The sequence below is a fragment of the Desmodus rotundus genome, chromosome 4 (genome assembly GCF_022682495.2).
Source record: "Desmodus rotundus isolate HL8 chromosome 4, HLdesRot8A.1, whole genome shotgun sequence".
Lineage (NCBI taxonomy): Eukaryota > Metazoa > Chordata > Mammalia > Chiroptera > Phyllostomidae > Desmodus > Desmodus rotundus.
This window is the reverse complement of record NC_071390.1, coordinates 275,618-287,588: the sequence shown is the minus strand read 5'-3', so window position 1 is coordinate 287,588 and position 11,971 is coordinate 275,618. Positions and strand designations below refer to the sequence as shown.

General features: G+C 61.4%; 2 protein-coding genes across 3 annotated transcripts; one reads left to right on the top strand and one right to left on the bottom strand.

The window, feature by feature from the left end:
* The first annotated feature begins 14 nt into the window (after positions 1-14).
* ZNF511 (zinc finger protein 511) lies at positions 15-6,513 on the top strand. 2 transcript variants are annotated; one of them, XM_071221130.1, is made up of 7 exons: positions 15-167; positions 357-430; positions 713-914; positions 1,067-1,191; positions 2,357-2,506; positions 3,253-4,070; positions 5,313-5,550. In XM_071221130.1, the coding sequence occupies exons 1-6, from the start codon at positions 15-17 to the stop codon at positions 3,329-3,331; spliced, it is 783 nt and encodes a 260-aa protein (XP_071077231.1). In that variant the 3' UTR covers positions 3,332-4,070; positions 5,313-5,550. The 2 variants fall into 2 exon arrangements, with proteins under 2 accessions (XP_071077231.1, XP_053778316.1); XM_053922341.1 differs by lacking the exon at positions 3,253-4,070 and having other exon boundaries at positions 5,313-6,513.
* A 1,179-nt stretch (positions 6,514-7,692) lies between these two features.
* LOC112300160 (homeobox protein MSX-3) lies at positions 7,693-11,297 on the bottom strand. Its single transcript, XM_024555345.3, has 2 exons — positions 10,869-11,297; positions 7,693-10,234 (listed from the first exon to the last, which is right to left on the bottom strand). Exons 1-2 carry the CDS (start codon positions 11,083-11,085, stop codon positions 9,822-9,824), a joined length of 630 nt encoding a protein of 209 aa, XP_024411113.2. The 5' UTR covers positions 11,086-11,297; the 3' UTR covers positions 7,693-9,821.
* Between the last annotated feature and the right edge of the window lie 674 nt (positions 11,298-11,971).

Here is an 11,971-nt window from a genome sequence, read left to right as displayed (position 1 = left end):
TTTGGCGCAAGACGATGCAGCTGCCGCCCGCGCTGCACGCCCGCCTAATGGCGGGCCCCGGGACTGCGGAGCCGTTGCCGGTGGAGCGGGACCCTGCGGCTGGGGCCGCGCCCTTCCGCTTCGCGGCGCGCTTGGTGCGCTTCCCGCGGGAGCACGAGTTCTTCGAGGTACGGGCGTCAAGGGAAAGGGTAGTTGTTGAGAGGCGGGGCCTAGAGCCGTGGGGCGGGGCGTGGGCGGGGCCTCCGGTTGTGTCTGGGTCGGTTGAATGCTGGGGCGGGGCTAAGGCGGGAGCGGGCCGGAGCCCGGGCGGGTGGAAACTCTAGTTTTGCACCCACTGCACTGCGCGTGTCCTGCAGGACGGCGACGTGCAGCGGCACCTCTACCTCCAGGATGTGCTCACGCAGGTGGCCGAGGCGCCGGAGAGGCCCAGGTGAGCGGCTTTGCACCCCGCGCCACCCCTCGTCGCTCCCCACCTCGCCCCCTTCCCGGGTCCCCAGGCCTGCCCTTTCCTGGTGACCGGTCGTGCTCCCTCCGCCTGGACCACCGACCGAGCCCCGCTTTGTTGGCCTCGCCTTCACCTGGCTGGTCTGTAAAAACTTCATTCTTAAAAAAGTGTGATTTGGAATTGCAAAAAACATGCGAAGGTTTATCAGGCCCCGTAAAGGGAAGTTGACGACAACCTAATGTTCCTAGCAGTGGTTTCCTTTGCCAGGGTGCCTGAGTTCACCTGTCAGGTGGCCGGCTGCTGCCAGGTCTTCGACACCCTGGAGGACTATGAGCACCACTACCACACTCTGCATAGACACACGTGCTCCTTTTGCAAGCGGGCCTTCCCCTCGGGGCATCTGCTGGACATCCACATCCTGGAGTGGCACGACTCCTTGTTCCAGATCCTGTCCGAGAGGCAGGACATGGTGGGTGACACAGCATCCTGGGGGGCCTTGGACCAGAGCTGTCTGCCTAAGGAGCAGAGCTCCCAGCTCTGGGGTCCAGGCAAGACCAGGGGGGCACCTCCCCACCTCTGACTCCAACCCTGTGGATGGAGGGAACACCGTTTCTGTTTCAGTATCAGTGCTTGGTGGAAGGCTGCACAGAGAAGTTCAGGACCACCAAAGACAGGAAGGATCACCTGGTGAGACGTCACCTCTACCCTGTGGACTTCCGGTTTGATAAGCCAAAGGAAAGCAGAGGGTACGTGCGGTGGTGTGCATGCTCACACTGCAGGATGCGACACCCCTTGAAGTCAGGGAAGCCTTTGGGTTCGTAGACACCGTGTCCCTTACTGTCGTGCTTGGCTGCGGTTAACGGAAACCCTGACGAGTTGGAGTTATTGACCACAGGTGTTAAGCAGATAGGGGCCTGTCCTGTGTGCATCCACCCTGCTGGGGGGAGGGCTGAAGGGGACAATCTGGCATCTCGGCTCTGCAGGGAATCACCGAGGTGCCATCGAGGTGTCTTCCTTGGGGCGTTTAGGACATCACTGTGTTTGTCTGCACTCGCATTTCTTGAGGTTGTAGCTGACTTGCGCCCAGCACATCAGTTCCGCTCGCACATCACCTGCTCTGCATGAATTTGGGAATTTGTCCCAGCCCCGTGAGCCACACGTGGGGCCCTCTGGCTTTTCATTCGTCCTGTTGGTGTGTTGACGAACTTAACCACAGCCATGTGTTACACAGGACCGTTTAGGGTGCACTGTAGGGAGACACTCCTGGGAATAGTTCTGCACACAAGAACGAAGTTTGCGTTATGTTTCTTTGCCTCTCTTTTTAACTGGTTCTTTCAGGTAGGCCTTCATAACCATCTAAAAATCATATCGAAAGTTATATTTTTAGACGTACTTGTTTTCTACAAACAGGATTTTGCTGTTTAAAATAATTGTGAGAACCCACTGCAATGTGGGAGATTTTTATAAGGCGTTGAGTATGAGGGAATTCCCTTACCGAGAGGTCATTTTAGGACAAAAACCCTATGCTGGGTGGAGACATCGGTATGGGGGAGAAGACTCTCAATATTGTGTGGTTAATTTTAGTAAATTTCTCACTGGTGTGAAAAGACTTCTGTCGCTGTTCATTGGCGTTTATCACATGGCACCATAAACACAGATTTCTGAAGGCGCAGTGTAATTGTTATACCTAAATTTGTAAAGTGTCGTGTTTATCGTGTCCACGTGCACGTTTGACCTTGTAGGAGTCCTTCTCCTCATCCTGGTAGCCTGACAATTACGTGATGCCAAAGTGGTCACAAAATGCCTCCACAGGAAGAGATAGTCTCTTCCTGGTGAGTTCACTTCTGGGGTGGATGGGGCTGCGCCCACCACACACTGTCGGAGCCCCACTCAACCCTCTGCCTCCCGCAGACCAGCCACACCCACAGCCTCCCTGCAAGTGTGGGCAGGAGCCCCGGGGGACAACGGGGAGCAGTCGGAAGGGGCCGCCATGGAAGTCTGCTCTGAACACGCGCCGCCCGCTGCAGAGCCCATGGGTGAGAGGCGGACCTACAGCCACAGGTCAGTAGCTGACAGCTCTGAGGTTCCGAATGTAGAGAATTGTGGGTTTGATCCTGGGAGAGAAGCTGACACTGCTCGAGTGTGGGCTTCATTGGGAGTTGGAAGCCTGGCTGTTAGCAGTTCCTGAGAATAGCTCAGTGTCTCTTGCTCACTCTGCTTCCGGAAGCCCTGCAGTGCAGGAGTGCAGAACACTGCTCCTTCTGGACAGAGAGAGGCTCGGTTGCAATTGCTTAACTTGCGATTGAGTGAGTCTATTTCTAGTATTAATTGTGCTTTTATTGGGTTAAACTTGAGTTCAAATCTAATCTTGGGGAAGATGTTGGACAAATGAAAAACTCACCGATGAATCCAAAGTGACAGGAAGAATGACCCGTATTCCTCAGCTGCCTTCACGGAGCTGCTCCTGCTTTGGCCAGCGAGTGAGTCTAGATGCCAGTGAGCAGTTAGGGTTTCAGCATGGGGCGGGTGGCAGGAAGTCACCCAGGGAGCTTGGCAGGAGCCAGTGCCCACAGGAAGCAGGTCAGAGGCTGGCCAGCGCAGAGGGAGCTGCCCCGGAGCCCTGGAGTGGGGTCTGCAAGGAGAGCGAGCCGCCATCAGGAATGCTCCATGAGCGAGACAGAGAGAGAGAGAGTGAGCATTCTGGAACAAGAGCACACACACACAAGGCTGTTCTTAGGGATGGGGCTGTTTGTGCTGTTTGTGGGCAGAGAGTCTGACTCTAGCGTGAAGGTTTTTTTCCATTTCAGGATACCTCCTACCGTCTGTTTTGGTCATGGTGCATCACGAGGGTTTAGAAGCACCAAGAAAAGGAACAAGCACCAGTGACGGCTGAGGCCCAGTGGGGCATCCGTGGGGCGCGGGGCCGGCACCCTCGGTGGACGTGGTTTCAGCAGTGAGCTTTGTCTCTCGCCTACTTGTGTGGCCGCCCGAGGACCAGGCTTTGCCACCTCTGTGTCTCAGTCCCTGAGCGAGTGGCCGGGTGGCACCAGCATCCAGCGTCAGCAGTGAGAGATGGCATTTCCGAGGGTGGCCCTGACCCGTGCTCCAGCCCACCTCCCTCTGGGGGGCTACCCCACAGATGCCCTTTTAAAGCAAATGGTGTCCGTGAATGGTCTCCAGTCGTCACTCCCGTGCTGTGGAGCTAGACAGAGCAGTGGTCACACTCAAGCACTTTGTTTTCAGCGTTCAGTTGTCACGAAGATTCATGCTGAAGTCTTGGCACCCTTGGTAGGCGGAGTGGGTGCAGCACCTGCTGTCCAACAAGTCCACGTCAGCCTGCCCGGCAGTGTGAGCAAACCCTGCTCTGGGGTGGCCCGGGGTGGGCGGCCCGTGCTGGAGGAGGAGCGCCAGCTGCGGTGGCCTCCCCATGGAGGGACAGTGTCAGGTGGAAGGAAGGGGCCGGCACCGAGGTTCCAGTGCCTGGCCGGCATCCTCTCATCAGGAGCAGAGCCTGGAGGCTGCAGTCCCCTTGCCAACAGTCAGTGGGCAGCCAAGGAGACAGCCGTGCAGAGGCCCGCAGAGTCCAGGCCCACACGTGGACTCTAGCATGTGGACAGAAACAACGGTCAGCGCTGGTTTGGTCACATAAGGGCTGTTGGCCTTGGCCTGGCAGGGTGGGGGCCCCGGTGGGGCCTCCTCCAGATGCCTCGTCCCTAGCGGATGTGCACGTGGGGTGCTTCCATGCTGGCTGTGCCCCCCCCACTTGGGCTGGGCCTGGCTCTGAGTTCGGCCACAGGTAGCTGCCCAGCTCTGACAGCCACCCCCGAAGCCCTGGGAGACCTGGGGGGTCTTGGGCAGTCACATCACAGGGCAACACCACACACCAGACACTTGCTGGGCTGCCAGGTGCTAGGAGAAAGGGTAAAGCCTTAAGTACAGGTGCTAGTGTACTGGAGAGAGACCACAAACGCTCTTCCTGATGGACGGTGGCCGGCCGTGGTGAGGGTCACACCAGGGCTGCCCAGGATCCTGTCCTAGAGAAGGGGCTACCGTGCAGGCCCCAGGCCACTCCAGGTGAGCACGCCGGCCTGCCTGCAGCAGCTCGTCCTGCCCACGTCCACGTCCATGGGGGCCTGTGTTTTACAGTCTCGGGGGCTATCAGTCCCAGGTGCCCACCCTAGCGTCACCCCGCCTAGAAGGCCGCTTGTTTTTGTCTCGGTTTCTCGTCTGGAACACGGAGTGTGACACTCCCTGTGAGGAGCGTTGCTATGGATGGAAGAGCCGCCAGCGTGATGGGTTCTAAGGAGATGCATTTCTGCCGCAAATGCCGGGCCTGGTTGCCGGCTCCCGGGGTCCAGGGAGGACGAGCCTTTACGAGGAAAGGGCCTGCAGATGCAGGAGGTGGAGCATGGGCCTGGCTGCCCTGTGCCAACGGTGCTTAAGGACATGGAGTCTGCCGCAGGCTGCTCGTGGAAAGCGTGGCAGTCACTCATTTTTCCATGAGACACCTAGCGCTGCTTCATCCGGGTGGCCGCACTTCCGCAGCTGCTGCGTGAGGTCCCATCGGGAGCAGGTGCTGTGTCGGTCGGTGTGCGCAGCGCAGCACGCAGCTCCAGCAGCAGGTCTGTGTGCCTCGTGGGCCCACGCCGGCCTCACAGGGCTGGCTCGCACCTCTCCCGCAGAGCCCTGGGCAGGCCTCTTTCTTTTTCTCCCTTTTTGTGGCTAGTTTCCAATGACGCGGAGAGCTTTTCTTTGAGAGCTAGACACTCTCTGGTTATTAAAAACGTTAGTGTTGCTAACACTAAAACATTACTTCCCTTGGTCAGGTCTGAGGTTGATCACTGTCTTTTCCCTTCCCCCCCAACAGGACAAGGACTGCAGACGCTCGAACGCCGCCCTCCTCTGCCCTGCTACCAGAGTCCACTGTGCCCTGGCCTGTCCGGTCCCGCGGGGCATCGGAGCTGTGGGTCCGGTGGTTCGTGTGTGTAAACCCCCACGGTCACTGCTGCTCGGACCCCCTATGTGGGAGCTCTTACCTCTGCCAAACATCTGTCGATAGAACTACTTTTAGCGACAGTGGTAACAAAGTTCTCAATCGCATCTGCCTGAAAAAGCTTTTATGTTCCCGTTCTTGAAAGATACTGTTGCGGGGCATACAGGGCCTGGCCGGTTTTCCCGCTGCGCGCTGCACACGCCCTGTGGCCCGGTGCGGGTGCAGTGTATGTCATCGCTGCCAAGTACTCAGGTGTCAGCCTGGCTGTTCTTTAGAAGACAGTTTGCCTCCTCCGTCCTCGGCGCTCCACTCAGGTGTGTGAGGTGGAGACGCCTGTCTGGCTGCTCTTGGTTGGGTGTTTTTGAATCTAGGGTTTTTCTGTCTTTGAATGTTATCTCTGCCCCCTCTGTCCCTTCTTCTCAACTTCCAACTGAGTGTGTGTTAGACATTGTCACTCTGTCCTCCATGTTTCTTAACGGCCCTGGTGTCTTCTGGTCCTCCTCTGCCTTGCCACGCATTGGATGAGTTCCTCAGACCCACCTCTCGGCCCGCTGACCTCCTCAACAGCTGCTTCCGGCGTGTCATGGACGCTCTGGCCAGCCCAGTAAGACAAGCGCCGGGCAAGAAGTTGTGTCGCTGTGTCCGCTCCACTTAACAGAACCCCACAGAATGGCTTCAACAGGCCTCCCAGTGCCCGTGCCCCAGGCCCTGCCTCGGGCTACGGCTCTCCCCACCCAGGCTGGAAAACGGGCTTACTGGGGGCAGGGAGAGAAATTTCACAGTATAGCCTGGGGAAAAAATTGCCCCTTGAATGTTTAGAGGAATAACGTAGCTGTTTGCTGTGTTTTTTAAAAACAAATGCTTCAGGCCCTGGCCAGGTGGCTTGCCGGTCAGAGCATGTCCTGATACGCCCAGGTTGCAGGCTTGGTCCTGGTCGGGACACGTGCAGGAACCGACCTATGAGTGCGTGAATGAGTGGCACAGCACACTGATGTCTCTCTCCTGCCCCTTCATGTCTTTCTCTAAAGTCGATAAATTCATTTTCTTAAAAACCCGCATAGTTCACACATGCTGACGCAGTTTCCTCCCACCGCCGGCTGTGTCAGCTGAATCTGCCACGTGGTGGTTCTCCTTACTGGGCTCACGGACGGACAGGGACACGGCACGCTGCAGGGTGTCGGCAGCGGCAAGGCCGTGCAGTGAGGTGAGAGGGAGGCCACACAAGAAGTTGACAGTCCTGAACTGCAGGCCTCGGCGGTGTCACGAGTCCTGGCCCCAGGAAAGCACTGTGTGGCCAGCTGTCCGAGGACACTTCCTGGGGCCATCATGGCTTCGGGACCAGGGACACTGTAGTGGGGCTCATGGCGAACAAAGTGCTGCCTGGTGGGGTGTTCTCGTCATGAAATATTTCACACGTGCCAAAGGTTTGCAAAATTGCGTGTCCTGGCCGGCAGAGCAGGGGCCGCAGCCCCCCCCTCACGCAGCTCTGGACGTCCCCCCTGCTCCCTCGTGCCACATCTCCGGAAGTTTCATAAGGAATTCTCTGTCCTCCGGAAGGCTGATGCTTTGTGCTCAAGAGCTTCCATTGGATCTGGGGAGTCTGGCCCTCTAGAAACCCTGAAATGCTGACCCAGCGCACCTCTGAGTGGCCCGGGGCCCATGTCTGGGGCAGCCTAGGAGCAGCACCCAGACATGGTGGGCGAGGCTGCTGCAGGGCACCCGCGGCCGGCACAGGTGGCCGGCAGGGACTCTTGAGAGCCAGTGGTGCCCAGAAGTGGCCCAGGGGCCCAACCAGGTCCTCCCCCAGGAGCCACAGTGAATACACCCTGCCTCCTTTCCTGGGGCAACGCTGAGGTAGGGCTGGCACAAGACTCGGGTCCCCCAGACTCGTGAGGCCTGTTTGTTGGGTCTCCTTTAATGAGCCCAAAGAGACACCCCAGCCTGGCAGGCGGGGCGCTGTCTGGGCTCCTTGGCAGTGCTGCCCTCCCCACTCTGGCTCCACCCAGGGCCACCCATGCTGTACACACACCCCCACCCCCTGCAACCCCAGCCACTCCTGGTCCCCAGACTGACTGGCCCCATCCCCCCAAAGGTGGCTGGCCCTGAACTTCTCTCCTGTCCCCCTTGTCCAGGTGGTCTCCCAAGAACAGGACTGGTGTCCCCAAGTCCACCAGCAACAGATGGCAGGACGGGGACGGGAGACCAGGATCTGAGTCCCTGGTTTCTGTCCTCTGATGAGGGCGGCAGAGGTCCCAGGCTGCTGCTGTATAGGGGCGGGTGGGTGAGTGGCCCCGGGGCCCAGGGACACCTCAGGGCTGTGGAGACCTCCCAGGCTGGCTGACAGAGGCACTGGACAGGTGCACACCCCGGAGTCTGGCCTGGGAGGGTCAGGGGTCCCATCCTCTGGGAGAGCAGGCAGCAGCCTCAGTCCGTGAGGAGCTGTCCCTTCCGAACAGCAGGGGAGTCCTGGTCTCCGCAAGTGTGCTTCAGCCCCACCCAGCAAGGGCGTGCAGCCGGAGCGCTCTCATGTCTGGGCTCCCACGGGTCTTGGGCACCCTCAGCGGTGGACTGGCTCAGGGGAGGGGAACTGGGCGCGGTGTGTCCCAATGTGGGTGTGCTGCTTATAAACGGACACAGCGGGGAGGGGCACGAGGTGGCAGGGCGGTGTGCGCAGACCCCTGCTCCTGGGGAGACCACCGCCCGCGTGGAGAGCAGGGAGAGCCAGGCACCCCTTTCCCCCTGGGCTGGTGTCACCGTCACCTTTGCCTGGGATTCCCCATATCACAGGACTGTTCTCACACAGAGTGAACATGGTCGTATGGCCTAGAACTTGGCCGTGACCCTGCTGGGCCTCTCTCCAGAACCTCAGTTGTGGGAAGCGCATCAACGTGCTGAACGTCCTCAAAAAGCAGCAGCTGTGCTCAGCGAGGCGCGCGGGCGTGCAGGCCGGGTCTGGGCTGTGGCTCTCGGCCCCCCTGCTCGGCCCCACTGCCTTCTCCATGTGGCGTGCTCACTCGGCGGGCCTGTCCCTCGCAGACCCTGAGTGGAGTGGGGCTCTGAGATAAACTGCAGAGCTCGGCCCGCACGACGCATGCCAGGGGGAGGCGCATCGGGGATCCTGCCCCCCTCACCACCAGCCCTCAGTTCCAGCAGCTTGCGCTTGAAGAACTGGGGTCGCTTCCATTTAAAATCCGTTGCCAGTTTTCATTTTTCCAGGAAAAACAGGGAGAATGACGGCTGGTAACATGCAACTCAATGCAACATCATTGTAACTCCTGGGACTGCTCCTTGGCTGTTCCCTGTGGGCAGCCCCTCGGCCGCACTGAGCAGAGCTCTCAGGGGGGCCAGACGGGGCCGGCACCGCTGACCTGAAGCCTCCTGTGTCTGAAGCCTGTTGGGGAGAGGCTGGCGGAGTCTGGGTCCTGGCTGCAACTTGGAGGCGGGGCGAGGAAGGGGAGGGGGCTGCCCACAGCAGGGATGGGGCTTCCTTGATTAACCCAGTCCCAGACTCCACAGGGAGAGGTGAGGCAGCTGGGGTGACGCCGTTTGGAGGGACCCCGAACCCTGGCAATGCCGCCTCCTGCAGGCGCACCGGCAACCCTTTCTTGTCCCAGCCCCACTCCCAGTGGTCTCTGCCGCTGCGTCCCTCAGGGGGCACTGCCCAGCATGTGCTCTGCACGCCCACCCAAGGCCACCTGGCCTCTCCGCGTGGACACCCGCGTCCCCACACTCTCACACACGCCCTGCACACCTCGTGGGCAGCATCTCGCCTCAGGCTGCCAGATATGCTTCAGTAAAAACGTAAATACGGGGAAAATCCCTAACACACGCGTGATTGTCTCCATCCCTCTGTGAAGGTAGCGCACTCCGCAAGTGCCAGGAATCCACGCGCTTCGTTTCTGCAGTCCCGGCACCAAACTGCTTCCGTTTCTTGGTTGCGGAATCAGGTTCTTGCCGCGGAGACAGTCTGGTGAGTCCCGAGTGGGGTCGGTGCCAGAGCAAGGGCGGCCCCACCGAGCAAACTTCATTGGCTGCCTTGTACAAAACAGGAGCTCTACCCGGCCCCTTCCGAGGACGCCGCATGAAACTGTGTTCCCTGTCTTTCAGGAAGGTCTGTCTAGCACCAACATGAGTTCTAAGAAGTTTTTAAGTATCTGTAAGATACCCACCAATAGGCTTGATGCATCGATTATAACATATCAACAACAACAACAAAGCTGAAAAAGAAAAAAAAAAAAAAGACCCACGGAACGCCGGGTGTTTACCGGCATCAGTTTCGGCGCGACGACCCACCTGGGCGGCTGGGGCGCAGGTCCCCCGCAGGGCCCATCTCTGCGGCGGACCCCCCGGCCACCACGAGGCAAAGCCACTGTCCAGGCCCCCCTAGGACAGGTAATACACGCCGTAGGCGGTGAGAGGCGCGGCGAGGAGTCCCGGCACGTGCGGCGGGTTTCCTGTGGCACCGCCGTAAGCGCCCGGGGAGCCTTGCAAGTGGACGCCCAGGGGGAAGGGCAGGGCGAACGCGGGCAGCAGCGGCTTGGCCACCAGCTTCAGCTTCTCCAGCTCGGCCTCCTGCAGCCGCTTGGCCTTGGCCCGGCGGTTCTGAAACCAGATCTTCACCTGCGTCTCGGTGAGGCTCAGGCTGCTGGAGAACTCGGCGCGCTCGGCGATGGACAGGTACTGCTTCTGGCCGAACTTGCGCTCCAGCGCGAGCAGCTGCGCGGTGGTAAATGGCGTCCGCGGCTTGCGGTTGTTCTTGTGTTTTCGGAGGGTGCAGGGCAGAGGGCTGGGGGCGCCTGGGAGGAAAGAGAAGCACACATTGGGCGCTCAGACGCCGGCAGTTCGTTCGCCTTTCCGACACTCCTGGATCCTTTTCCCGGCTCCATGATCGCGCCCTCAGAGGAGATGAGACCCCAGAAGCCACCGGGGTAAAAGAAGTAAGGCCCCGGGGAGACGGTGCAGGTAGGGGCGGGCTGCTGTGGACTTGGTCCCTGCTCCCCAAATCCGTGGCCCGGCGCCCCAGGGAGGAGGGGAGCTCTGCCCACTTGGAGAAGCGGGTAGCTTGGGCTGGAGGCTGCCGCAAGAGTTGAGCGCAGACGCGAGGATTCGGCGAAGCGGAAGCTCACCGTCGCGGGGACAGACGCGGGGAGGGGGCGGTGCGGACACGCGGGCGCCAAGAAACCGCGGGGCCTTGGGGAACCGACTCCGCTCCGGGGTAGGGCGGAAGCCTGGTTGCATGGGACGCGGGAGCGGCTACGGGGCTGGCCCGCGCCGGAGGGCTCGGGTGGGTGGCTTCTCCCTTCGTACTCGGGCCGGGCGGTCAGTAGCTGGTTACTGTGCGAAGTGACGAAGGACAGCGCCCCCCTGGTCCTACCAACTTGGGCCAGGCGGGCTCTCTGGAGGCCCGGGACCGTGCGACAGGGCACTTACGTGGGGAGGACGAGCGGGCGGCCGGCGGGAACCAGGCCCGGGGCTCCGCGGCGCCCCATGGCCTCTCCTCCTGGGGCTCCGCGCGCTCCGGACCCAGCCGGCGCTGCGCCTCCAGGAGGGACTCGATACCGAAAGGCAACGCGCCGGGCGCCGCGCGGTCCCCGCCGCCAAACGTTCTGAGCCCAGAGGGGTTCATGGCGAGCGACGCCGGGGCCATGCGTGAGCCGGCGGGCGCGAGGCTGCAGGGGCCGACGGGCACGAAGGGGAGGCCAGGGACTGGGAGGCGACCCGGCCCTCCGTGCCCTATAAAAAGGCGGCGTCCCTTTCATGAGCCGCTGTCCAATCGCCACGGCCGCTGCCTCGTGGGCCTGGGCGTCCATTGGCTTCGCTGACCCGCGGATCGGACGGGAGGGGCGGGGCCGTGGCTGGTCCCCCGCATCCGTCGCGGGCCGCAGCCCTCCGCGCCCTGGTGCCTCTCCCAGCGCTCGCCGCCTTCTCCCGCAGCGCCGCGCGCCCGGCCCGCGCTCCTCGCGTGCAGGAGGCCGCTAGGACACCCGGGGAGCACGCGGGACTGTCCCCAGCATCCCCACAGGAGAGCGGACGGCGGGCGCGGCCCGGCGGGGTCGAGGTCAGAGCACCCTCCCTGGACAGCGCGCAGACCCTGCGCAGCCTAGAGCTCGGCGCCTCCCGCCGCGTCGTCCCTCTGTCGCTCGCAGGCTCTTCCTCCTGCTGCGCCCCAACCTGGAGCCGGACCCCTCTGCACGCGCCTGCTTTGGCCCAGGCGCGCGCTCAGAACTCCGGGGGCCCAACTGATGGACCCCGCACCCAGACTGGAAACTGGGCTGCCATCGCCTGGAAGCGGGGCCGCGGAGCTCGTGGCCCTGGGTGGCTTTTCAGGACCAGAGCGTCCTCCGTGCAGGGGCCGCCCTCCCTCTGGCGGGGTTTCCCACGGCCGGGTTTTTGGGCGGCGGCCGGAGCCTCGGGGGTGGGCGACCGGGCCGGACTTCCTACCGGCCCCCGATGCCGCGTTTGGGGCGGCTCACGCCCAGGAGCTCGGAGTCTGTCGCTGGGTGTTAGGCTCACCGTCAGGCTCCTCCGCTCCG

Coding starts and splice junctions, on each gene's coding strand:
- ZNF511 (XM_053922341.1), top strand. CDS start 15: ATGCAGCTGCCGCCCGCGCTGCACGCCCGCCTAATGGCGGGCCCCGGG. Junction 168..356: donor GGGAGCACGAGTTCTTCGAG/GTACGGGCGTCA, acceptor CGTGTCCTGCAG/GACGGCGACGTGCAGCGGCA. Junction 431..712: donor GAGGCGCCGGAGAGGCCCAG/GTGAGCGGCTTT, acceptor TTCCTTTGCCAG/GGTGCCTGAGTTCACCTGTC.
- LOC112300160 (XM_024555345.3), bottom strand. CDS start 11,085: ATGGCCCCGGCGTCGCTCGCCATGAACCCCTCTGGGCTCAGAACGTTT. Junction 10,235..10,868: donor CGCCCGCTCGTCCTCCCCAC/GTAAGTGCCCTG, acceptor CTTTCCTCCCAG/GCGCCCCCAGCCCTCTGCCC.